The sequence below is a fragment of the Pelobates fuscus genome, chromosome 3, assembly GCF_036172605.1.
Source record: "Pelobates fuscus isolate aPelFus1 chromosome 3, aPelFus1.pri, whole genome shotgun sequence".
Lineage (NCBI taxonomy): Eukaryota > Metazoa > Chordata > Amphibia > Anura > Pelobatidae > Pelobates > Pelobates fuscus.
Window position 1 is genome coordinate 161,265,739 of NC_086319.1, and position 25,985 is coordinate 161,291,723.

Genomic DNA, 25,985 nt, shown 5'->3' on the forward strand with positions numbered 1-25,985 from the left:
CTTTTATTACAAATGTGTTTTAATATTGCATTTGATTAGGTGGCCTAGCTAATATTTCGTACAGAGATTCGTCACCAAACAGTACAGGCCATATGACGCACCTACAGAAGACCCTACACAGTATCGAGAAGGCAATGAAAGAAGACCGTTTGGCTTTGGAAGCAGCAGTTCGTGAAAGGAGACCTAGAACCACCCCATTGATATTAGTAAGTTATATATGTACAATGCCAGCATTAGCACAGGAGTACAGCATTGGATTCTGATAAGTTATTTATTTGGCCCATCTAGTCATCCACTCCCCCATCCATTTGATTTCCAGATCAGAAGAGCCACGTGGCTGTGAATGACCCTGCAGTATTAGTTTTTATCTTCTGATGAAAAGGAAATCTCTCCACAATTATTTATTTCAAAAAGTATCATATAATTGTTGTTAAACATCCAACAACCCATTCATAATAAGTTGCAAAAGGACAATCATAAACCAGAAACATCCTGAATTTATTAAAGACATTAATGTTAAATAATATATTTGAATTTAAATAGAAACATGAGCTGAAAGCACAAAAATCTCAAGAGCTCAAAGACCAAAAAGAAGCTGCAAAAATGAATCTCTTGAGAATACAGGCTGAGCAGAGAGTGAGGAGTAGGGAGGAGAAGATGCAAAATATGGAGTACAGAGAATACATGCTCCAGGACAGCAGAAGGTAGGACGTCTGGAATAGTTGGTAACAAATAGTAAACGACCTTTCCATCATCTTCCATCTGCTTCTCTTCCATTGCTGTACTTCGGTTACCCAATCTACCCTTTAGTTCATTAAGCTAGGCTTTTATAATCCATAATAAATTGGTGATCTGGCCAACTTTATTATGGGAAGTAAATGTGCATCGTTGTTGTAAATAACTTTCCATATTAGTAACCAATAATTCATTGTCTGGAATTGCTTCCTAAAGAGTCACCATATACTTGATACATTTCACAACATCACTCTGAGCATGTAGCATGTTCCCAAACCCATCAATATAGTAATAAGACAATAAATAACCTTACATGAGATGTCCATTGTGTGGAAAATAGGAAATTTTCAATGTTAATTTGGAACCAAGTGGTTTGTTACCAGTAGAAGAAGCATCAACAATAAAAATAGATTGAGTATATATAAGTACAGTGAGTCAGTCCTACAGGATGTCATGCCATTGACTGATTTCTAAACTAGCTGCCTGTTGGCTACTGCCAGGGCCGGCCCAAGGCATTGTGCTGCCTGGATCAAAGGATTAAATGCTGCCTCCCCGCACCCCCCAAGCCCCAACAAAACCACACCAAGCAAAAAAAACGCCCACATCCATTATGTTTTGCAATGCGTGTAGTGAATGCATTGTCTGTGTAGTGGATGCACAGTGTGTATTTGTGTAGTGGCTGCAGTGGATGTGGATTGCATTGAATGCATTGTGTGTCTGTATAGTGGATGCAGCGTGTGTGTATTTTGTAATGGAAGTGTGTGGATAGGGGATGCAGAGCATGTGTGTATATAGTGGATGCAAAGTGTGTGTATAGTGGATGCAGTGTGTGTGTATAGTGGATGCAGTGTGTGTGCGCATGGTGGATGCAGTATGTGTGTGTGTGTATAGTGGATGCAGTCTGTGTGTGTGCGTGTATAGTGGCTGCAGGAGGGAAGGGGTGACACAGTGAGGGAAGGGGGGACAGGTGGCAGAGTGACTGAGTGAGGGCGGGGGTGACACAGTAAGGGAGGGGGTGACCAAGTGAGGGAGGGGGTGACAGGTGGCAGAGTTACTGAGGTAGGGACGGGGTGACAGGTGGCAGAGTGATGGAGGGAGGGGGTGGCACAGTGATGGAGGGAGGTGTGGCAGAGTGAGGAAGTGGTTGACAGGTGGTAGAGTGACTGAGGGATGAAGGGAGGGGGTGACACAGTAAGGGAGAGGGGGCCGAGTGAGGGAGGGGGTGACAGGTGGTAGAGTGACTGAGGGAGGGGTTGACACAGTAAGGGGGGGTGACACAGTAAGCGAGGGGGTGGCAGAGTGACTGAGGGAGGGAGGGTGTGACACAGTAAGGGAGGGGGTGGCAGAGTGACTAGGGGAGGGAGGGGGTGACAGGTGGTAGAGTGACTGAGGTGACACAGTAAGGGAAGGGTTGGCCGAGTGACTGAGGGAGGGGATGACACAGTGGGCTGGGGTGACAGTGAGGGAGGGGATTGTAATTTTAAAAATACCTTAATTTTTTTCCCCTGGTGGTCCAGTGTCTTTGATCCCTGGTGGTCCAGTGGGCTCTCTCCAATCTGCCCTGAGAGGCAGAGAGCCAGCACAGTCTGCAGCTCCGCCAGGTGTGAGTCTGCACAGTCTGCAGCTCCGGCAGGTGTGTGCTACTGACTGTGCAGTGTCTTGCGATATTCAGAAGTCAGAGTTACCACGGCAATGCTCTGATTGGCCAGAGATAACGAGACACTGCACAGTCTGCAGCTCACACCCGGCGGAGCTGCAGACTGTGCTGGCTCTCTGCCTCTAAGGGCAGACTGTAGGGGCCTCGCACCCGGCGGCATACCGGGCAAGCCGCTGGGCCCCCTCCTGGTGTCGGGTCCTCGGTGAGGGACCGAGGACCTGACACAGTCTGCCTGCTCTATGGTGAGCTAGGCGACCACCTAACTAGCCTAATTAGAGAGCTGCCGGCCCGCCACTGACAGGGGAGGAAAAAATGCCACCCCTGTTAGAGTCCTGCCTGGAGCCATGGCTCCACCGCGGGCTATGGACGGGCCGGCCCTGGCTACTTCAATTCACTGAGCATTTCCATTAGTTGATAGAGAGGTAGGATCAGCCAAAGCTTTTGGAGTATTGTTTCACGATTACACAAACAATGAGCTTGAATATCATTTGCCCCCACACATTCAAATGCTGGACATTAACAGCAAATATCAAGGTTTTACCACCTGTTGATTGAAGTTATCATTGTGAATACCAGATTCTGACTAGGCTCACTACAACTGGCACCATACTCTTGCCACACAAAATATAATTTGGTTATTTTCTGAATTGCGTGGCCTTATTGCAGAAATCAGCTATTATTTGGCTTGATATATTGATATTCAGTGTCTGCACCCTCTGTATGGAGATGCTGAACTTTCCCTCTATGAGGAGATGCTGATTGGCCAGGGTGGCGTTTGGCTCCATCTTCGGTCTGCCTCCTTATCGATCTCAGCCAAATTAACGCTTTCCTATGGGATAGCATTGTGATTGGCTCAGCATTACTCCTGATGATTTTAGCCAAGGAGGCAAATTGGGTGGAGCAAGCACCAGCAGACTGGAACTAAGTTAAGATTTCACTGTATTTACAAGGGCAAGGGGGACTATAGGGTGAGGAATACATGACCATATAGTGTTCCTTTTATATTAAGGAATCAGCTTAGTGTCTGATGTATGACCTAAAATCAAACCTTGTATACTGTGTTGTAGTGGTTTTGAAATAATGTGCCACAAGCCACCTGAACGTGTGCTATGAAGAGAGCTGTAACTGGTTTATATACTAAGTATATATATTTGTAATATTTTTTTTTTTTTTTTTAAATAAGTATCACCATTGAAATAGTGTACTCAAACTAGCAAATAAAGCGACTTTGTCACCAGACTACAAGGACTGTTTTGGAATTGATTTGAAATTCCAACACATTCAAAGGATATCATAATACATAATAGGAAGCATTGGGTATTATGTTACTGGCTGAGGTTGACAAAAGGCAGAGTTTCTACAGTCAGATTTAATCAATTCAGAAAATCAAGCATCTTCTCTGGGAATTCAAAGTGAATTTTACAAAATAACCAAATTAGAAAACAATTCCAAATCAGTACTGTTCAGTTTGTCTATTCTGGCCTTAATTTTGAAATTCACTTTGAATTCCCAGCCATTCTCACTTTAGTAAATAATCCTGGTCGCTTATGGAGGATCCCACACTGATGCGGCTCCTGACAGATGAAGTACTACAGTGAGGGGAAAAAGTATTTGATCCCTTGCTGATTTTGAACGTTTGCCCACTGACAAAGAAATGACCAGTCTATAATTTTAATGGTAGGTGCATTTTAACAGTGAAACAAATCCAGAAAAACACGTGTCAAAAAAGTTATAAATTGATTTGCATGTCAATGAGTGAAATAAGTATTTGATCCAATATCAATCAGCAAGATTCCTGGCTCTTAAAGGGAGTGCTCCTAATCTCAGCTCATTACCTGTATAAAAGACACCTGTTCACAGAAGCAATCAATCAGATTCCAAACTCTCCACCCAAGACCAAAGAGATGTCCAAGGATGTCAGGGACAAGATTGTAGACCTACACAAGTCTTGAATGGGCTACAAGACAATCGACGAACAGCTTAGTGAGAAGGCGACAACAGTTGGTGCAATTATTCGCAAATAGAAGAAATACAAAATAACTGTCAGTCTCCCTCGATCTGGTGCTCCATGCTAGATCTCACCTTATGGAGTTTCAATGATCATGAGAACGGTATGTAATCAGCCCAGAACTGCACGGGAGGATCTTGTTAATGATCTCAAGGCAGCTGGGACCATAGTCACTAAGAAAACAATTGGTAACACACTACGCCGTGAAGGACTGAAATCCTGTAGCACCCGCAAGGTCCCCCTGCTCAAGAAAGCACATGTACAGGCCCGTCTGAAGTATGCCAATGAACATCTGAATTATTCAGAGGAGAACTGGGTGAAAGAGTTGTGGTCAGATGAGACCAAAATTGAGCTCTTTGCCATCAACTCAACTCGCCATGTTTGGAGGAGGAAGAATGCTGCCTATGAGCCCAAGAACACCATCTCCCCTGTCAAACATGGAGGTGGAAACAATCTCCTTTGGGAGGGGGGGTTCTGCTAAGGGGACAGGGCAACTACACCGCATCAAAGGGACAATGGACGGGGCCATGTACTGTCAAATCTTGGGTGAGAACCCCCTTCCCTCAGCCAGGGCATTAAAAATGGGTTGTGGATGGTTTTTCCAGCATGACAACAAAGGAGTGGCTCAAGAAGAAGCACATTAAGGTCCTGGAGTGGCCTAGCCAGTCTCCAGACCTTCATCCCATGGAAAATCTGTGGAGGGAGCTGAATGTTCTAGTTGCCAAATGTCAGCCTCGAAACCTTAATCACTTGGAGAGGATCTGAAAAGAGGAGTGGGACAAAATCCCTCCTGAGATGTGTGCAAACCTTGTGGCCAACTAAAAGAAACATCTGACCTCTGTGATTGCCAACAAGTCGTAGGGGTCAAAACTTATTTCACTCATTGACATGTAATTTAATTTATAACTTTTTTCACATGCGTTTTTTCAGGATTTTTTTTTTTATTATTATTCTGTCTCTCACTGTTAAAATACACCACCATTAAAATTATAGACTGATCATTTCTTTGTCAGTGGGCAAACGTTCAAAATCAGCAGGGGATCAAATACTTTTTCCCCTCACGGAATGTCCTTTACGTGTTGTATCCCTCTCTAGTAAGGCTGCAAAGTAACTGTCAATTTTTCTAAGACTCGTGAATATAATAAAAAAAAAATAGGCTTGCTTTGGAAATTTCTCTATCAACGAAGTGTGCTTGGTCCAAAAAAAATGTTGTGAACCATTCAATGGTAGAATTGAGAAAAAAAAAATCCAGATTTAAGTTTTAAAGTTTAATTAGCCCAAACATGTAAATGATTGAGTCAGTAACAAGTTGCTGCAGCTACACTCCTACACTACATGAAAACCATTCTTATTTTTTTATGACCACAAAGTTCTGATGTCTTCTTGTCTTTAGGCTACAGTCAGAACAACGACTCCAGCTTGAGGTTGAGAGGAAACAGGACCAAGAAGGGTTAGCAGCTCAGATAGCAGAGACTCGCAGAGCAGCCGCTGAGGAGCGATACAAGAAGCAGAAAGAGGCTGCAAAAGCAGAATTGATAAAAGAGCAGCAAAAAATCAAGTTCTGGACTGACCATCGGAAGCAGAAAGAATTGCAAGAACTGAAACAGATTCAAGAAAACCACCAGAAAGAGGAACATAGAAAGGTAACAATGTTAATTTGGGGTTTAGTGAAGGAGGAAAAAGTGAAATATTCCTCTGTCCAAAAATAAGTAAATAACTATTTAAAAACTAAATTTAATATTTTTGTATAGGCTTTTCAAATAATCACAATCTGTTAGAAAATGTTAGTTTTTGCAGAGCTTTTTCTTCTATAACTGCCACTGAGCTACAAGCTTAGATGACACACAAGAGGATTTACCAATCTGGAGCCTCTCATTCTGTGTGCTGTGAACCCTTGTTTGACGTAGGATGAGTATAACTGACCAGTAAGCTAAAAGCAACTTTAAAATACTATGTCTGGGGAAAAAAAGATATTCTTACTTCTACACATGGTGTGTACACCGGACAAAACTGACACAGCAAAGGAAGTAAAATGTGCTAATTTTGTTGTGTCTGAGACAAATGCTGGCACATGGCTGCAGTGATTTTTTTTTTTTTTTTTAAATTACTGCTATTATCAGCCAGCTATATAACTGAATATGGATGCAATGATTTTGCAAAGTTGAGAAGTTGTTATAGTGCCTAGTTTCTCAACCCGTAGCACCACGTATAAAAAAATAATAATATTAATTTGTGAGTATGTGTGAGATAATGTGTATGTGTCTGTCAGTGTATCTGGCAGTGAGTGTGTGTGTCTATGTCCTCTGTGTGGACAATTCAAATATTTTTCATAATATTAAATAATATTAATTGTATCCAATATATTAAATTGTTTTAAAAGCTTATCCAACCATATTAAATCAAGGACAAAATATTAAATTGTACTTAAAACTCCTATAGTCTAACACACCATCCTTCTGGACATATCTAATGCATACTTGTTTACATTTCTTATACAACTCCATTTTCCAGGACACCTAACAGTAATCAAACATTAGATTCAAACTAGCATAAGTAGGAATGAGACAGATTAAGGCCTGGGTATACGAGTGGGAAGCATTACATAAAACAGCGATGGCTAATCTTAGCAGCTCAGATTGTTGGGGGCAAGGTTAATTTAATGTTTATTTTGCTTTTTATTAGAGGTAGAGAAGCACATGTGTATAGAAGGATTTCAGAGTGAGAAGAGAACATTCAAACCTTTGTAGGAAAGAGTAGATTTGAGAAGACCAACATAGAGGAACACATGGACAAGATTGTAAATTTGCTGGTGGGATATGGGAGTGTTGAGGAAAGTCAAGGAGATTTCCATCCTGGTATAAATGAAGGAATAGATAGGGAGTATTGTGTTTCATTTGAAATAGCAATCATGATTAACTTTAGATAATGAGATGCTGCTTATATGGCATCTCAAATTGAGAAGTATGAAATATAAATGAGCCCAATTTGCAAATAGTAAACTAAAAGAGCTCTATCAGTCCCTGGTTCAAATGAAATTCAAAGGAGGCCAATCCAATCCAAAGGAAACCAGCAGGAACATTCTTTTTTGTTTTCTAAATTTTTTGTATGTGTTCTACCATCTTGAATTCATACAGCAGCATGTTGAATATGCCATCAAATATTGTTTTTTTTTTTAAACGGTTACTCCAACCAAAACATTTACCTAAAATTTTTGGTTTTGGTAACCCTTGTTGGCATGCTCCGTCTCCTTAAAAACAAACAAATAATAAAGAAATAAAGGAAAACTTACCTGTAAGGGCGAGTTATCCATGGGTATTGACGAGAGACAGCAACACAGAGAATTAACATTAGCCATCCCATAATAAGAGTTGAAACTCTGGCAGAAATGTGCTTTAACTCTGTATGTGCACATTCATAATCCAAGCACCTCTTCAAATCCACTGAATTGGTCATGGTGCTTGGAGTAACCATTTAACAGAGAGTATGTAGGTAATTTACATAATAAACATATATGTCAACTCAACACATAGCAGAAATAGATAAAAATGGTCACGCAAAGCAACATCGTTTTTTATATTTGTATGGGTTACAATGCTAGAAGTTAGCACTCTTTTTATCTTTCTCCTGAGCATACACTGTAAAAGCTGTAAAACGTGGGCGGGTATCAGTTTTACTTTTTCTTAATTTTATTAACACATTAGCTATAGAATATATTAAAGAGGCACCATAGTCTCCAGAACAACTACAGCTTAAAGGATCACTATAGTGCCAGGAAAACAAACTCGTTTTCCTGGCATTGTAGGGTTATTAGGTCCCCCAGTCCCTCGTTGTCCCCCTCCCGCTGGGCTGAAGGGGTCAAAACCCCTTCAGCCACTAACCTTAATCCAGCACCTGGGGTCCCTCAGCACTGGTGACCTCTCCTCCCCCTGCCGACGTCAGCTCCCTAGTGCGGCCAGAGCATCGCACACATTCAAACCGCCCATAGGAAAGCATTACTCAGTGTTTTCCTATGGGGATCTGAACTCACACTGAGAATCACCTTTAGTGGCTGTCAGGGAGACAACCACTAGAGGCTGGATTAACCCTATTGTAAACATAACAGTTTCTCTGAAACTGCTATGTTTACAGCTACAGGGTTACAACTAGGGGGACCTGGCACCCAGACCACTTCATTGAGCTGAAGTGGTCTGGGTGCCTATAGTGGTCCTTTAATGTAGTTTTCTGGTGTCTACAGCCTGTCCCTGCAGGCATTTTAATGTAAACACTGCCTTTTTTTTTTTAGAGAAAGGGCAATGTTTACATTACTTCCTAGTAGCACCTGTAGTGTCAGTCATTCAGACAGCCACTAGAGCTGCTTTCTGGTGAATTCTGCACAGTGGCCTACATGGTTATTTCAGGAACACATTTTTCAAGCATAAACACTTGGCATTTCCATTGGTTGGAATATCTCCATTAGGTTTTGTATTTTTAGAAACAAATGCCTGTAGAATAACATACTATTGTGTTTATAGGAGCTGCTACAGGACCGAATGATCAATAAAGCAAGAAAAAAGGATTCAGATATTCAACAGCAACACCAAAATCAGCAGCTGAAGGAGAGTGCAGGGCGCAGAGTTTCAAAACAGCTGGAGCAATTTTACCGTGAGGTGGAACAGGAGTCACAAAAGGACAAGGAGCTGCAGCACTACCTGAAGGAACGCAACCTACAAACTCTCCGATCAGCAAAGGCCCTATAGAAATCCTGTCATATATATTAGTGATGTACATACCGCTCATATTACCTGTTAAGGGAAACTTTTGTGTAGACACTGGAGAGTTGTTGGTTAATAAGCAGAGCAGTGACTTTAAAGCAGCCATTGTAAAAGTATTAATCAACAATCACTCTTAGCTAGCTACTGAATAGCTTGACTCATGGAAGAGCGACTGCAGTTCATAATAATCATATAAAAACAATAGTGTGTGTATATGTATGTATGTATGTGTGTGTGTGTGATGTATTTAAAAGTAGGACTTTCTCACACTTCTCTGTCAAATCTTCAGCATAGACTCTATGCTGACAGTCTGACTGACAAGAGCACAGAAAAGACCTCCCACCACAGGCAGTCCTTCTGCTCCCTCAAACATAGCATAATCAGTGCAATTGCTATGGAAGATCCCCAGCCAACGCTGCTAGCACTAGCTGGGGAGTATAGGAATGGAGTGACTAATGTGTGTGCATTTTATATGACAGGTTCACTTTAAAAGATGCATGGAAACCAGTTCTGTGTAATACACACACATCAATAAAGCACAGTATCATCAAGTAAACATGGGTGATGTTGAACTTTTAATCAGTGAAATGTAGAGGACCTAAAGTTCTATTCAATGAAGCATTTAAATCTACACTTGTTTAATGATTCCTTGAATAGATTTGTGTTTTCTAGTTTTTCTTTAAATGTGCATCCACACAGTTCAGAGATGGCTATTTTCAGGCAGGGATTGATCTCTGTTTCGACTTCCTGGTTAATAGTACCAGCATCATTAGATTCTGAAAACTGATCTTTTGGAAATGACACATGATTGGAGTTACATGGGCACCTGAAGGCCTATCTAACCCAAAGAGAGTACAGTCAATCAGAAAAGCAGAAGATTATCTCTGTTTTGGGGACTTAGTTAGAAGATGCACCTCCCCCTAAGAAAAACAAGAGGCATTACAATGAGATGTAAAGACCAGGAGCCACTAAGTTAAACCTAGCATGTTTTAATGAACTCTCATCGAAGTTGGAGAGAGCTGACTCTAATGGTTAATATAGTAGAACTGCTTTTTAGATGATATCTCTCACCTTATCTTTATTTAGCAAGAGATATCTATATATAGCTTTCATTCAGTACATTGAGTGATCACATGATTTGCACATTATAGCTGATATACACAATACCAATTAAGTCTTAAATATATTGTAAATTTAAACAACAGATGTGTTTTATAAAAGCAGAATAGGAGTAGACCGGAGCGAATGGATTTAATATTAACACATTACAAATCATGAAACGCTTTCCTTTATACACATTTTTTGTTTTGTTTTGCACAAATCACTATTTGTTTCCTTTTTTAATGCAAAATTTTACACAATTCATTTCTTTTCCCGTTTTATAGGGAAACAACAAAAATGTACAAATAAAGGCAAACACGATTCCTAAAATCCTCTAGCATAAAATAGCTTTAAAAAATAACAAAATCATCATTGCATGCCTTCAGGACTGGAAAAGAATAAATATAGAGCACTAATTCCCTTTCTCGATGTTCTTCAACAGTAATTAAAATTAACCGGTTACCTACATAGCTTAACCATCACTAGATGTATTTATCAAAGTATAGTAAGTTGTCTTTTTTTATTTTTCAGTTTATGTAATTAATTTATATATATATTTCATCTAACAATTAGTGTCTATTTTATTATTTGGTATTTGGAGTAAAAGTTGCATCATTCCTTTCACGCCTTTCAAAACCAGTAAGCTCTCAGCAAAGGCAACAAAGCAATGAGGTAAATAATCATGTTATCACACATATCGTGCGACCAGTAGTTACAATGCAGGTCAGCACTGTATTACCCATAAAGGGGATATGATACATATATATCTGAATCTGTAAACATTGGTTTGTCAGTTGTTAGTTGCTCTATCAAAATATGCACTATTAAATTCTAAGAACATGTTCCTTTTTTTTTGCATTGCTCACAATACAGTTATTTTCCAGAGTCATACACAGAACACATAATAGTAATCTGTTTAGAATTTTTAATCCTGTGAGATCCTGAAAGAGCAGTGTCTCCCACCAACATTCCCGTAATCTTCAATGTTGGCAGAATGGAATGACATTGTGTCTCACAGTCTGTGTAGGCCCATATGGGTCTTCAAATTGTTTTCCAGCCAAGAAGTCAGTGATTGGTACACAATTGCCAGTCACTAAAGCAGCCGTTTAAGCCATATTAACCCTTTGCTGCCCTATGTCGGAATATATTAAACAAAATATTTTACCTCTTGCGGTCCAATTTTGGATTTCCCCTGGAGAGTCCCGCCAATCCTCAGTGCCAGGCCTTCCCAGCCTGTGCGCATCGCGCACATGCAATACACCCATATTTATTTATTACTGGTATTTATAAGGCGCCAACAAATTCCGCAGCTTTACAAGAACATACAATATACACAGACAAATACAAAAGGTAGAGAGGGCCCTGCCTGTAAGCTTAGATATAGCAATTGAAGCTCTTTTATACAAAGTGCTTAGCTAGGTAGCCCATGAGCGGTACTCTCCAGGGAAAATCCACCATTGGACGGCAAGAGGTAAACAATTTTGTCGGAAATATTCCAACATAGGACCACAAAGGGTTAATGGGACTCTGCAACTGGTAAAGCAGATTTCCCAGGAAAGAACATAAAACAGCACAACAAATGCTTGGTCAAGTAGCACCAGACTAACACATCATTCACAATAGTTTCTCACAAATACATGTATTAAAAATGTTCAAATGCCCAATTGAAAACTTCCATTCCTGTTAAAAGTACATGCACATTTTCTCTCCTGGTTACAATTGACACAAGAAAACTAAATTTCTAAATAAGAGAAGTTGCATTTTTAATTAGCAACGGTCTTGCTGCTTCCAAAATATCAATTTCTGGATTTAAAGACCGTCCAAGCCCTTCTAAAACCAAAATGGCAAATATGATAGATGCAAAGTTGCTTTCCAGCTTTACCTACAAATAAACAGACATACATTTTGTTACACTGCTGAATATATTTTACCGGCTTCTCAGAATGGAGGTTAATCATTTACATTAAGAGAAGTGAACAGGTAGCTCGGTATTCATTGCATAATTAAAGGACATAGTTGTTGAATAAGTGCAATTCTATTACCTTGTGTGTCATCAGAAGTCGGAAAACACGAGAAAGCAAAACTGCAACTTGAAGCTAAGAAGACACACAAAACAATGATTTGACTTTAATAAATATAGATATGGTATGACACAGAGAGACAAACAAATAGAGATATGCAAAATATTTTTGAGAAGGCAAAAAAGCAAAAATGTTTTTAGCAAGTGAACATAAAATAATTTTTTTCCCTTCACATTTTTTGTAGTAAAATACTAAAACAATTCCATCCATCTCTTAATTTGACTTGAAGGGGCTGGAGGTCTCCATATTATTATCCATTTATAAAGAATATTATAATTCAAAGATGCAATCCTAAGCTTACTCACTTTTCCCAGAGTGATTGTATTGTTCCTGGCATCATTCACCAATTCAGCCATCTGCAACTTGAACCCTTCCACATCGCTGCATTGATTGGCTCTTGCATGATGTAGGATCAACTCGCCAACTTTATCACCCTGCATTAATAAATATCTTTTAATTTAGGGCATAAACTTTATTTTTATAATTTACTGACAGCAACTTTTGACACATGATGCACTTATTCACTCATTTAAAGGGTCAAACATTATTTAAAATGTGAGTCAGTTTCAATCTTCAATATTCAAGTAAATATGACATGCAACAAATCTAGCAATAACAAACAACATGCAATAAACCCAATTGTGTTTGTTTTGACTTTCTCTTCCTGCGCTTTGAAATTCATTTTTTTATTTTGCTTTATTTTTTTTACAGGACGGATGACTAATATCCTTTAAATGAGCAAAAAAACAACAACATTTTGCCAAAACATTAAGGTATTACCTCAAGGTTTTTACCTTGTGTATACAAACTTTTCTCTCTATGAAATCAAAATGGAGAGAGACTGCACTTGGGGTTGCCAGTGATGTCACATGCAAGGACACTACTTGCATGTGACACACTGGATGCTAGATATCCAACCAGGCACTCTTAAAAGCACAGAACACTGCAGAAGCTCTTGCAAATGTTAGAGGTGTTATTGCCTGATAAAAAGTACAATCAATGTCTAGTTCAGTGAGTGTTTTGATGATTTTCCCTGTTGTCCCTGAACAGTGGAACACCAGAGGAAAATCCAGGAACATGAGATAGTGATCCAGGCTACTTGGGAGATATGCACATATTTTTAATCTCATTACTCACTAAAAACACTGCATGAGAAAGTATGTAGTGAATAATGCACATTGAACCAATATATTGAATGTAAAGGAACGTGCATGTCACAGTATGTGTGGGCTTGAAAGGGGCTCTACCTTGGTAAAGAAGAACAAAGAAACAGAAGGTGTAGAACAGAGACGGTAACACAAGCATATTAATCGCAATTACATTTATAACTGAGATAAAATTATATACCTGTGAGACTTTTATATAGAATGAGATGTGTCATTGTAAACAAATCACTGTTGGCTGATGCATTCAGTTCCTGCTTAGATATATGTGGCTCTCTGACAATGGTAGTGGAGGGAGAGTGTCACCCAGTCAAACTCATGGAAGAAGTCAAGGCATTTGTAAAATGTTGGGACTTCTTACAATAGGGGTACCAAGACACTCCTGGCGCTGTGAGCACTACAGGGAGCAATAGTGAGTATGGTACTTGGAGTGTTTCTTTAACAATCCCTTTAGCTTATAATACATCATTACAGTAATCAGTCGATAGTGCTGGACTCATGACTAGAAAGTAAATAAAATAATTTATATAATATAGTAAAACCTTTTGTTTAATGAACAGGTCAACCAGTACAGCTAAATATGCTTTCCTTTCAATAAAAATACTTATGACCAAAACCAATATAAAAAAACTAGGTAGAGCACTTATTTTTTAAACTCTATAAAGTGCCACAAAACCCTCAATTTATTTATAAATAGTGCTTCCACATTTGAGATAACGTATATTAGTAAATTGATACTAGACAGTGCTAAGTACTAATCAGCAACAGCTACAATGGAGTAATGAGCTGTAACGTAGGAGAACAGAAATAGTCTGTGGTTTAAAGAAACACTCCAGGCACCCAGGTGAACCTAGGCAATTTGTCAAGCTATTTGGCAAATTACTCTGGAATGGCTCTTGGTCATTCCTAGCACCATAACTACTACAGTGGTTAAAATATATTTTAATAATACAAGCTGTCTTACAGTAAAATAAACACTAGCTACCCAGTTATATAACCGTCTCACAGGTAGCACTGCAGCAGATGTCTGTAGAGAACAGGCATATGGCTGCACCACATAGACTCAGTGATGGTATTATAAGATTGTTTCAACATGAGGTTAGTGATGAGAGGGGGAAACTGTTACTCCTGTATGTTCAGAGCCTGTGCTGCCAATCTCTTGAGCGCTGGTAGTGCCTTGTTACTTACATAGGGGGTGAGAGGATCTGGTAGGAGTAAGCAAGGCACTGAAGTGTCTGCTTTTGGCTCTGACAAAAAATGAATAAATATATGGGGGTATAACACTGTTCCCAGCAAAGCCCGCCAACATAGGCAAAATTGAAACAGCGCTACAGATTAGCAACTGTGAAGCAGTGGGACTCAAAACTTGAAGCAGTGGGACTCAAAACGTATCACGTAGTGCTACCAAAATTATGCCCCAACACTTGACAGGCACATGGATATGCTGCAGAAGACATTATGAATGTCCATAGTTTGTGTAGATACTGCCATAGTAAACATAACATCTTGTGGACAGAATTGTATGATAGACTGGTATAGATCACTAAACATAAGTATATATTTTCATGGCCCTCCACAAGCAGAAATTAAACTTTTCAGACACATGGATCTAGTCATAAAAGTTTGTTATATTGTTATTGATCTACATTTTACTTTTTAATGCCATAATCAGACGAACCTGTCCCAGTATAACTGCAGTGAAAACAGCATGGAAATTCTGAAGATCATTTTCTGTCAGCTTAGCCACAATCCCAGTGTCCAACAATACAAGTCGGAGAGGGCAGCGGCTGGGACGAACATCAACAACCAGCGTGTCACACATGTCTACTAATGTGGTTTGGTCCATGTGGCTCATATTGAATTGTTCTGCTCCTTGCACTAAAATGTTACCAGGGTGCAGGTCAGCATGGACAAAATTATCCAGAAATACCTAAAATAAAATCACATGCATTGTGAGGTTAAGTTTTATTACGAGAACCCTACATTTAATATTTCATTTCCATGGAAATTAAACACTCTGCAAAGGAACAACTGCTCTCCCGGTTGAGTAACTATAGCAATTCTTAGGGGACATTCTAAGCAGAAATACAATTTAAGCATAATTAAGTGGTTTTGGTGTATAAATCATGCAACCCCACTGCTAAATTCTCTCCCATGTAAGAGTTAAATAACTTTATTTATGCACAGGGTGTTTAGTTGGGATGTTTTTATATTTCAATCTATTACTTGCTTGCAGCAGCCTTCCGCGTGGGATTATAAATCATTTAACATTATTATTATTATTAAGTTAAGAACTTCTAAAGTAAACAAACTGTGCTATAAGATTGGTTTGAAAATAAAACCATTATTTCATGCAGGCAGTGTAAGTTACATGCAGGGTTGGTATGGTTAGGGCTGTAGAAACAAAATTATTTCAACCCTAAACTAAATGTAGTAGGTGGCGCTGCACACGGCTTACTAAACTGTTCACCAGGTTGTGTATGAGCTGTTACTGTGGGATGACTGCTATTGGTTTATTGAGCAGTTCCTATATGAGTGCCTTGTGGGATAAACTACTTACTACTTACCACATAAAATTCTGCCACCACACAGGAGTTTATGGGATAGGATCAGAACCCATCCGCGAGAATGAAAGGCTCTTGATCGATGAAGCACCTTCATGGTGAGGGTGCAGCTACACAGACATCGAAGGTGAGTATATCTTTATTTATTTATTTGCATAATAGTTAATTATCTCTACAATGCATTAAAATAGGAGATTTCATGATACTTGGTCATTCTATATGATATTTTGAGAATGAGAACAAAATTGTGAAGCAAAATTGTCTATCAACAATTGTAAAATCCCGAATCTGCTTATCGGTGCTTCAAATGAGAGCAATGTACAGAAAATAAATAAATGTGCAAGGCAGTCATTTCTAATATTATCATAAGTATAGTCTTTGCCCCAACTTCTTTAAAAGGAACAATCTAATAAATAAACACTACCAAGTGTTGTGGTAATAAGCATGTTTTCTGCCTTTTTGACACACAAAGTGAGTATGCACAGTAGTGTAGTTTGCAAACCTTATGTGTGCTACGACTGTATAATACTTCATATGTTGCTTAGCTATGTCGTCTGAGTACCACAATACCCCCGTATGTACCTTTGCCAGGTATATGTGGATATTGAAAGGGCACATTTGTGACACAGCCATTCCAGTTTTTTTTAAACTTTGAATTTTTACGCTGTGTCCAGGTCCCAATTTGGAGTATTTTAGCAGGCTATATATTCCAACTATCCCATAAAGGCATATCATTTCTTAACCCCTTAAGGACCAAGCTTTTGGAATAAAAGGGAATCATGACTTGTCACACATGTCATGTGTCCTTAAGGGGTTAAAGAAGACATCCCAGGGTATTTCAAAAGGCATATTTTGAACATTAGCGTGGGATCATTTTTCCGCTAGCTTGTACCAAATGTAGTAATATGCATTTTTCTGACTTTTAGACACACAAAGTGAGTTTGCACAGTATATTTTGATAATCTTATGTGTGCTACGGCTGTATAATATTTCATATGTTGCTCAGCTACGTTGTCTGAGTACAGCATTACCCCCATATGTAACTTTGCCAGGTATATGTGGATATTGAAGGGGCACATTTGAGACGCAGCCATTCAGTTTTTTTCTAACTTTGAAGTTTTACACTGTGTCCATGTTTAATTTCGGGGTATTTTAGCTGGTTGGTTATTCAAACTTTACCACAAACACATACTATTTATTAAAGCATACACCCCATGGTATTTCAAAATGCATATTTTTAACCTTAGCGTGGGATAATTTTTTCGCTAGTTTGTTCCAGGTGTAGTGGTAATGAGCATTTTTTATGTATTTTGTTACTTTTGTAAACGTTATTTACTTTATAAAACTTTTTAAAAACTTTTTCGTTTACTAATTACATTTTTGTAACTTTTTAAAACTTTCTTAAAACTTTTTTACACTTAAAATGTGTATAACTTTTTTTTTTACCGTTAACCCCTAACTAGCAGTAAGTAGGACTTACAGTAAATTCTCCTATATATAATTTTAAAATATTTAAATTAATTAATGAAATAATTGAACCCCTGAGGGTTAAAAACCCCACAATCGCGGCAACCCGGGGTTAATTTTAGTACATGACGGACCCAGTCCGTCATGCATCCTTAAAGGCTTCCCCAGCATGACGGACCCCAGTTATGTGTCCTTAAGGGGTTAAAGCTCACTTTTTTCAGGATGGCATAGTACGCCCTAATGGCGTTAATGGGTTAAGTCAAGAATGGAGGTTTTCTTTGTTTTTTTTAACAAACTGCAAAACAGCTGGGCAATTTCCCGTTCCCTTGCCAATTGTACAGAACTTCAGGAGTTTTAATGAATATACATCAGGTGAATGTTCGCTTTCATGAAATCTCATTTACCATTTTTAGAAGCATATCCACCCCCATTTCAGCAATCCTCTTTTTGAGCAGAGACGGCTCACCATGTTGCAGGTAGACAGACAGAGATTCTCCTTCCTTTAAAAGGTAAAACATAAAACTGCTCAATTATAATGTAATAAAAACCTGCAGTGGAAAGAAACTTGGAAAGGAAGAAGAACAGTGTCCACGCGTCATCGGGTCATCAACTGCTAGCAGACATGACCCCTGGTGCAGATTCATTTGTCAATATTATGAATTATAGTAACTTAAAAAGGAAAACTCCAAGCACCATAACCGCTACAACCTTCTGTAGTGGTCATGGTGCCAAAAGTGTCCTGGAGCCCAGTGTAAAGAATCAGACCATTTTTTTGAACAGTTTGGCTTCTTATCTGGGTCCACCAGGCGCTGCTCCCTGCTTCCACTGCCATCTCTGGAGAGCTCAGCCAAAACATCCATTAGAAATACGGCAATGCAGGACTTGGCTTATTGGCTGAGTGTTAGCTGGTTTGCTCAATGAACCTATAATGCAGGCTCTCAAGAGATAGTGGTATGAGGTGAGTTGTACTGTTTTTGGTGCTTGGAGTGTTCTCTTAACAGTACATACATCCTCTCTCTGTAGAAATGCCGAATTACTGAGCTAAGTACAATTAAGTGTAAGGTGAAGTTTCCAATAACAGAGGTAGTATAGGTATTTTGACTGAGCATGGAAAGCTGCTAGAGAGGTTAGTAGGTTGAAAGAGCCATAGACAATATGGAGTTCATTCCAATAACACTATGCAGTAATGTCAAATAATTGCAGGTATCAAAATTGAGATTAACTTTTGATATGCTACTGTATATTTGCAAAGTAGTAGGTCAGCTAGCTGTCAGTACCTTCCTCCTAACTTGCAGTGTCCAATAACACCGTTGTTTGCACAACATGAATACCAAGGTTTGTGAATTTGCATATGCAGGTAGATTGAATATTAGGATTTATACTGGCAGGTGACATACTTCTTATCAGTGTTTGTCTTTCCTGAACCTTTATAAATATTGTATTTTGTTATCCGAGTGCCTTTATGTTGCTCCATATCATTCTGTTTTATGTATTGGATTTAATGTGTCGCCATATTTTTAATGTAATGCAGATGGGGGCTAGTCCTGAGTGTAAATAAAGTATTGTGTGCTAGTTCTATTGGGAACTGAGTGTCCTGTCTGGTTTGTTCAGGGATTCCAGTAGCAGAGTTTTTGGACCAGCTTTCTGGCTGCACCAGTTCCTGGTTCTGGGGACCTATAAATAAAGAGCCAGGCCTAAAAGCAACAAGTGCCTTTGTAAAGACAGTAGTAGTTGGGGCAGTGCAGCCAGAGAGATTTACACCTGCCTGGGAGGCTGAGGGACAGGTAGATGGGGCAATACCTGCCTGGAGAAGCTGAACAGGCAGGTGGGTCAATACCAGAAGGGGACATACACTAAATAGAAAAACTTTTTTAATCTTTTATTTAGATAACCAATTTTTGTGCATTTTCAATGCATTATCTATACAATACATTAACAAAGACATGCTGTGGAGTGCCCCTTTAACCCCTTAAGGACACATGACGGAAATATTCCATCATAATTCCCTTTTATTTCTGAAGTTGTGTCCTTAAGGGGTTAATCTTTACTCCAGGCTCAGCTGCTGTGTAATCCTGGGTTATGGCTTGTCTGTCTTATTATTCGGGGCAGTGGCAGGAGCTCAGTATGCCCTGCTCTGTTAAATTATTTTTAGTTACCAAGAGAGGCTGGAGAAGGCATATATACTCAAAATATAATTTTTCATGATAGGTCCTGTGTTACCAAAAACAACTCTGACCAACTGTGTGGGCTGATGCATGCACAATGTTTATGCCATCTTGTCAAGGTATATAGCAGAGATTTGTACCATTATAAGTAGGGTATCACAGCGAGTGCTACAGAATTATGCAGTCAACAGGTGTCCAGTGTTGCTTAGTCTGGGACAATAGATAAATGAAATACAAAAATAACACAGGCTGAGCACGTAACTTTGCAATTCAGCAAAATGTAGGCCAAAGCAAAATTGGAAAAATATTGGCTATTACAATTCACTGTTTAGTGAAGAAATGTCAAGCAAGAAAGCGTACACACTTCTCAAATGCGATTAAGACAGGGTTTTTTGCCAGTATAATTTTTTTTATTAAACTGCATTATCTAATTTACCACTTAATTTTATATTAACTGTAAACATTTACCTCATATGTTTCGACCAAGATATTTCTGGTAACGAGCGGTCGAAGAGGGCTGGGAAACTTTATATAACCCACTCTCTCAAACTTTTGCTGGAAAAGCTCCAAATTTCTGGCTTCATACCGCAGGTCCATCTAAAAGAGCAAGAAAATAAGATGAGACCAGAGGAATTCCTGCTGTTTAACAAGGTGAAGTGTTTACTCACACATTTTATTCTGGTTTAAGGAAGACAGAAAAAGGAATCAGATCCCAATATTAATTGTAACAAACCAATAACAGATTTAAAACCTATTGGACAGGAACAACTGTCTCAAATAATAAAGGCAGCCCACCAGAAGGTGAGAGAAATGTGAGATTATTCTGTATTAAGCCTGAATATTTTGCTGATTTAGCCAAAACAGAGATGACTAGCAGGAGATCCCAAGGAGGAGCTCAGGTCTTCTGCGATTTCTAATCTGGAAAACTGCTTTCATAAATCTCATGATGTCTAGCTATGGGCCAATGTAGTACTTGGAAGTGCAGATAAAGCTGAGTCTAGTTTAAGCATGTTAAGGCTTAGACCTTTGTCAAGGCCTTCTTCAAGAGATTGCAATACATATCCGATAATATGGTAACATGCTGGTGAGGTGGAACCTTTCCTGGTTTGAAATAGACAGAAGAGTAAGCTGGCAGAATCTGTTATTCCTGAGCGGTCTTGTTTCATTCCCCAAGCCCTTTAAGTAAAACTGATATTGTGACAAGTGGAGGACAAGGCCCTAGGGCAACAGGCTTGAGAATTCCTTCAGGAGCAGTATGCACAAACACACTGCATCCACTATCCACTAAACATACACTGTATCCCTGCCATATACTGCATCCACTATGCATACACTGCATCCATTAAACACACACACTGCATTTCTTCAAAACACACACACCACATCCACTATACATACACACACACACAACATTCCCTACACACAGTGGATTCCCTATACACACTGCATTCAATATACACATGTAGCGGGTCCGCTGCTAAACTGTGAATTAACCAGGCTGTTCTCTGGTGTGTGTTACTGTCTTAACATCCCTTTTGTGTATTTTCCCTATCTTAGTCATGTATTTCCCTCTATGTGTTCATCTGAGCTGCCTGCTCCCCATTCGGGAGTGTCGCCACGAACAGAATCCATTCACCTCCCGAACGGGCACCATCACGAAACCCCAATTAGAATGTTGTCTTAGAATGTTGGCACCTCGTAACGAGGTGTCAAAACCACAAACCGCAAGGGAAGCCTTGGCGTGTGCTTACCCTGGGTGGCAGCCCATTCGTTAGACAAACGCCATCCAGGGGGAGCAGTTGTGGATTGCTTCCCATCTCATTCCCGAATGAGGACCTCCCCAAGTACGACTCGCAACATAAGTGTGAAACCGCAAGGGAAGTAATTAATGAGTGCTTCCCTGGGTGGCCGCCGTTCGTATAGACGAGTGGCGGCCAGGGGGGAGCATTCATACCCAGAAAGGAGACGCTTCCCTTGCCTGGTGTCACCCAGGGACCCCGCGAACGAAGGCTGTTCATGGTGGTCACCGTTCTGGGGGTCCCTGAGATTGGTGGGGACACTCTTTGGGGACAATGGCGGTTTGGCGGGCTTTCTGTAACTGGGAGTCCAGAAGGTGAGAAGTTTTCCTGCGCTGGGGCTCCCAGGTACAGAGGCTCACGGGATGAAGACTCCCTGGTCAACGGAGGTGGGAGACCCTGAGGAGGGGTGGCGGGAACAGGGGACAAAGGGACTGGAGTTCCGTTTCCGTCAGGAGACCCCTGGGACACACAAACATTGCCAGACATGCAGATGCACAGACACACTGATTCAAACACTGACACACATATAGATAGACACAAAGATACACACAATGACACACATACAGATGTACAGGCACACAGATACAAACACTGACACACATACAGATATAGACACAAAAATACTAATACTAACACATATGGAGATACACACCCCGACACACATGCAGATAGATACAAACAGACAGATATGTAGATACAAGACACACAGATACAAAAACTGACACACATGCAGATGCATAGATACACAGATACAAACAATGACACATACAGATACTCACATTGACACACATATAGATACAAATGCTGCCACACATGCAGATGAACAAACACTGACACACATACAGTTGCAAAGTCATATTGATACAAACACTGACACACATACAGATAGATCCTATAAAATTGGCAAAGTATGTCACAGTCCTCTAAAGGACTACTGATCTCATACTTCAGGAGAAATACAGTTCACAAATATCGCTAGTGCTTAAAGTTAGTTATAGAGTTTTCTGCATAGCTGTATGTAGAGTATTTTCTTCAATTGTTTTTGGACTATTCTTCTCCACAGTTACATATGGTAAATTATCTATAAATTAATTTGAGAAACTTCTTAATATGAGAATATGGGAAGCTTTAGAATACAATCCATGGAACTTTACTTTACCGTTAAAAATGGTACCACTGATTTGGACAAACACATGGCAAACGTATAACTCACTTGTTGGGTCATCAACTTCTCAAACTCCTCCACAATCTCGGTCAAACTTAGCCACTTAAATCCAGGGATCAACCCCAGCAAATAGCTAAATTTCTTCATGAGAAGAAGATCCATTCCAACACGCTGGCTTAGTCCAGGATGCAGGACCTATATAAAAATAAGTTAGGTTTGGTGACGAGGTAAATTAGAAGTCCAGGAAGTCATCACTAATTAAACTTTTGTGAAATTAAAGCACAATTGAAAAACATGTTTGCAAAATATGATTTGAAACAAAGAAAATCTCCAACACAGCTATAGTCACAGGTTGGCTATTTTTGCATACATTTTGCATGGGCGAGAGTTCAGCCGTGACGTTGGCTCCTGCCACTTCAAGAAGAACTACCAGAAGAAGATGGCAGCACCGGTAAGGGTCAGCTTTAAGTCAGTAAATCTCACCTTTACCTGTCCCCCACGACCATCGAATCCACAGGGGGCTATGTCACTGTGTGTGGTATCATTGTGAATTTGGCAAAGTCCCCAGAAGGTGATGGTGCTGCTTTAATGCAGGCAGAACACTCCCACATAAAGAAAAAAACTATCATCCTATTAATGTTTGCACAGCTGGGGGTGATGGGATTACAAAATTATCCCGAAGAGTAGTTCCATACCATGGATGCTATCAGAATACATATAGGCTAGTTTACTATTTAGTTAAATATGTCCTGCTCTTGGCAGAGCCCTGGTCCAATCTTGCATGGCCCATGGCTCTTCTCTTTCCTGGGAGTAGGGTGAGCTCAGCTCAAGTTGTGTGAGCAGCATGCAATGCCTGGGTACAATTGATACAGGCCGATTGACTGCAGCCAGAGGTGGTATTACACCATGGCAAAAACTCTAAATCTACCAGGTCTGGCAGCGTTTCCTGTAAGACCTTTATGGTGCTTAGAATATCCAAATCCAGCATCATGAACTGATGCCCATTTTAACCTCTACTGACCATAAAAAGACACAATCATAAATATATGTAACAAAAGTATATTGATAAAGTGAGGTGGGTGACTGTAAAAAAAAAAACCTGCCTTACCACTTAAATGCAGAGATGTACCTTTAAAGTGCCTTTTGTGAATAAGTCATGAAAATAATTTCATGTCATATCCAGGGATTTCATGTCATTTCATGTCATATCCAGGGATTTTTCTTGACACATCATAACTTTATCACCCCACCTAAATTATCATTGGTCTTTATTGTATGCTTATTAAAGTGGATTAAGGATTCTTACTTTTATAGCAACTGGTGTTAAATTATGTTCTTCTGAATCTTCACTGAGTGAACCAGTGAGTTCATGGTTGATATCAAAAGCCCCCTCCACACAGACTCTCTCTTTTTCATCTTCTTTGTGAGGATGCTTCCATTTCCAAAAATGTTGTAAAATCCCAGCTAGTCCTGAAACCTCCCAGGCTTCAAAAGCAGAGTTTGGATCTGAACTCTCAATAGGAGTTTCAATGTCCACGTTATGGAATCTGGACAGGTCTGCGTAGGCCTTATAGACTTGGGCAACACACCCTGAACCAACAGGATCTGTGCTCTGGAACTTAAGAAGATGCCTCCAGTCATTCCCAAATGCCCTCTGCAGGCAACGCTCTGTGTAATCCCATGGATGGGGAGTCACTTTGACATGAAGTTTGGAAAACAGTGCACAAAACTCTTCAGAAAAAATGTCACGGCGAGTGCTAGCCCACTGGCCAAGTTTAATACATGCTGGACCTGAAGTTTCTGTAGCTTTCAGCAAAATTCGTAGCCAAAGTGAGGAAAGAGTGGCAGATAGGAAAGTTAATGGATAGAATACTACAAGTGGCCCAAATTTCAATATGAGAATGCAAGCCCGAATACTCAAGCAAATGACAACATTTATTTTTTTCAGTATACTGTCAGAGGGATTACGGTTACCAAAATCTGCTCCATAATTCACAGCAATTCCACCTGCTAATTCTGTGGGAGTTAGTTTGTCACATAAGGCTGTAGTTGTCACATGTTTTATACCCCAACAAATCATAGCTATTTTTGGCAGGATTTGTAATTTACAGAGTCTGAGTGGGCATCTTTGACACTGTACTGCAACATGCTTCCATTTCAATAGAATATATGTGCTGCTCCTTTGGGTACAGCAGGAGAGTCTAATTCTAAGTGACAGTGCGGATAGTGACATTGTGTCAGGGAGGATTCGACCAATGATGAAGGTAGAGCTTCCTGCTTAGGCAGAACACACTTTGTTTATATGGCAAGCTAGACTCATGCTATGGCACCATGATCTCACACACAAGCCAGGCCAGTTCCTCTGCTCTCATTCCTTCAGTGAACCCGATCACAGTGTATTTCTCGCCAGGTTTTCCGAAGCTCCGGTAGCAGTCGCTCTGGCGACCTCTAACCTCGAAATATGCACATTATATTCCACAAACATCGCTCTTCGACGTTCTAACGCGATGAATGACTACAGCTAGCCACACCTTCCACGGTGACGAAAAGGTGGACGTCCCGCCCCGAGCATTAGGAAGTATTTTTCTTTAACTCTTTCGGGAATGTAGGTTTTTTTTTTGGATGTACGAAAGGCAGAGATTACGAACTCTCACTTCTCACATTTGAAGACACTGTGGCAGGCAGAGTTAGAGAGTCTGATAGTATACTGAATGAATGAGACAGAATGCCAGTTACAGTTTTGTTTTATTTCCCACCGCTTGGATATGAATAGTGTAACTGTTATTAGATATTTTATGGCCGTTATATAGCTCACCTTTTACCTATGTAAGACTCCATGAAATACTCAGCATACATGTGTATTTAATTAACCTCTTTATCCCTTCCCCAACCCCTTTGTGTGTCTCTTTGCTCCTCCAGCCTCATTGTGTCTTTTTCTTCCCTCAGTTGTGTGTATTTTTCTTACCCCAGGCCTTCTGTGTCCCCCGTCCCCCCCATGTTCCCTGTTTGGGTCTCTAACCCCCCCACCTGCTCACCTTCCTGTGTAGCATGGCCGAGTGGACCGCTGTAGAGAATCTTCTGTGTCCTCTACCATGCAAAAAAGTGAAATTACCCCACGGTGAACAAGCAACCGTCATCCATTCCGAGTGGAGCGCTTTATTTAAAACCCAATTGTCACTTACCCCTATATTGGGGGTAGGGCTGCCTTCAGAAATTTTGGGGGCTAACACAACTCAAGGTCTGGGCCCCTGGGGGCTCGCCTCCAAGTATGCCCCCCATAAATACACACAGACACAAACACACACACTGATACAAAAGGGCACAGATAC

General features: G+C 40.1%; 2 protein-coding genes across 2 annotated transcripts in view; one reads left to right on the top strand and one right to left on the bottom strand.

Annotated features, from left to right (window-relative positions):
• Window positions 1-9,712, top strand: part of LOC134602584 (uncharacterized) — a 41,984-nt gene extending 32,272 nt beyond the window's left edge. Inside the window, exons 9-12 of the mRNA XM_063447597.1 lie at window positions 40-206; window positions 544-704; window positions 5,794-6,043; window positions 8,912-9,712. Of these exons, the coding sequence (XP_063303667.1) occupies window positions 40-206; window positions 544-704; window positions 5,794-6,043; window positions 8,912-9,136 (803 nt within the window). The 3' untranslated portion in view covers window positions 9,137-9,712. The remainder of the gene's footprint in view (window positions 1-39; window positions 207-543; window positions 705-5,793; window positions 6,044-8,911) is intronic.
• Window positions 9,713-11,141: 1,429 nt separating this feature from the next.
• On the bottom strand, window positions 11,142-25,182 carry ADCK2 (aarF domain containing kinase 2). Its single transcript, XM_063447594.1, has 8 exons — window positions 23,963-25,182; window positions 22,705-22,851; window positions 20,161-20,289; window positions 17,932-18,027; window positions 15,175-15,426; window positions 12,639-12,767; window positions 12,295-12,348; window positions 11,142-12,134 (listed from the first exon to the last, which is right to left on the bottom strand). Exons 1-8 carry the CDS (start codon window positions 24,887-24,889, stop codon window positions 11,994-11,996), a joined length of 1,875 nt encoding a protein of 624 aa, XP_063303664.1. The 5' UTR covers window positions 24,890-25,182; the 3' UTR covers window positions 11,142-11,993.
• Between the last annotated feature and the right edge of the window lie 803 nt (window positions 25,183-25,985).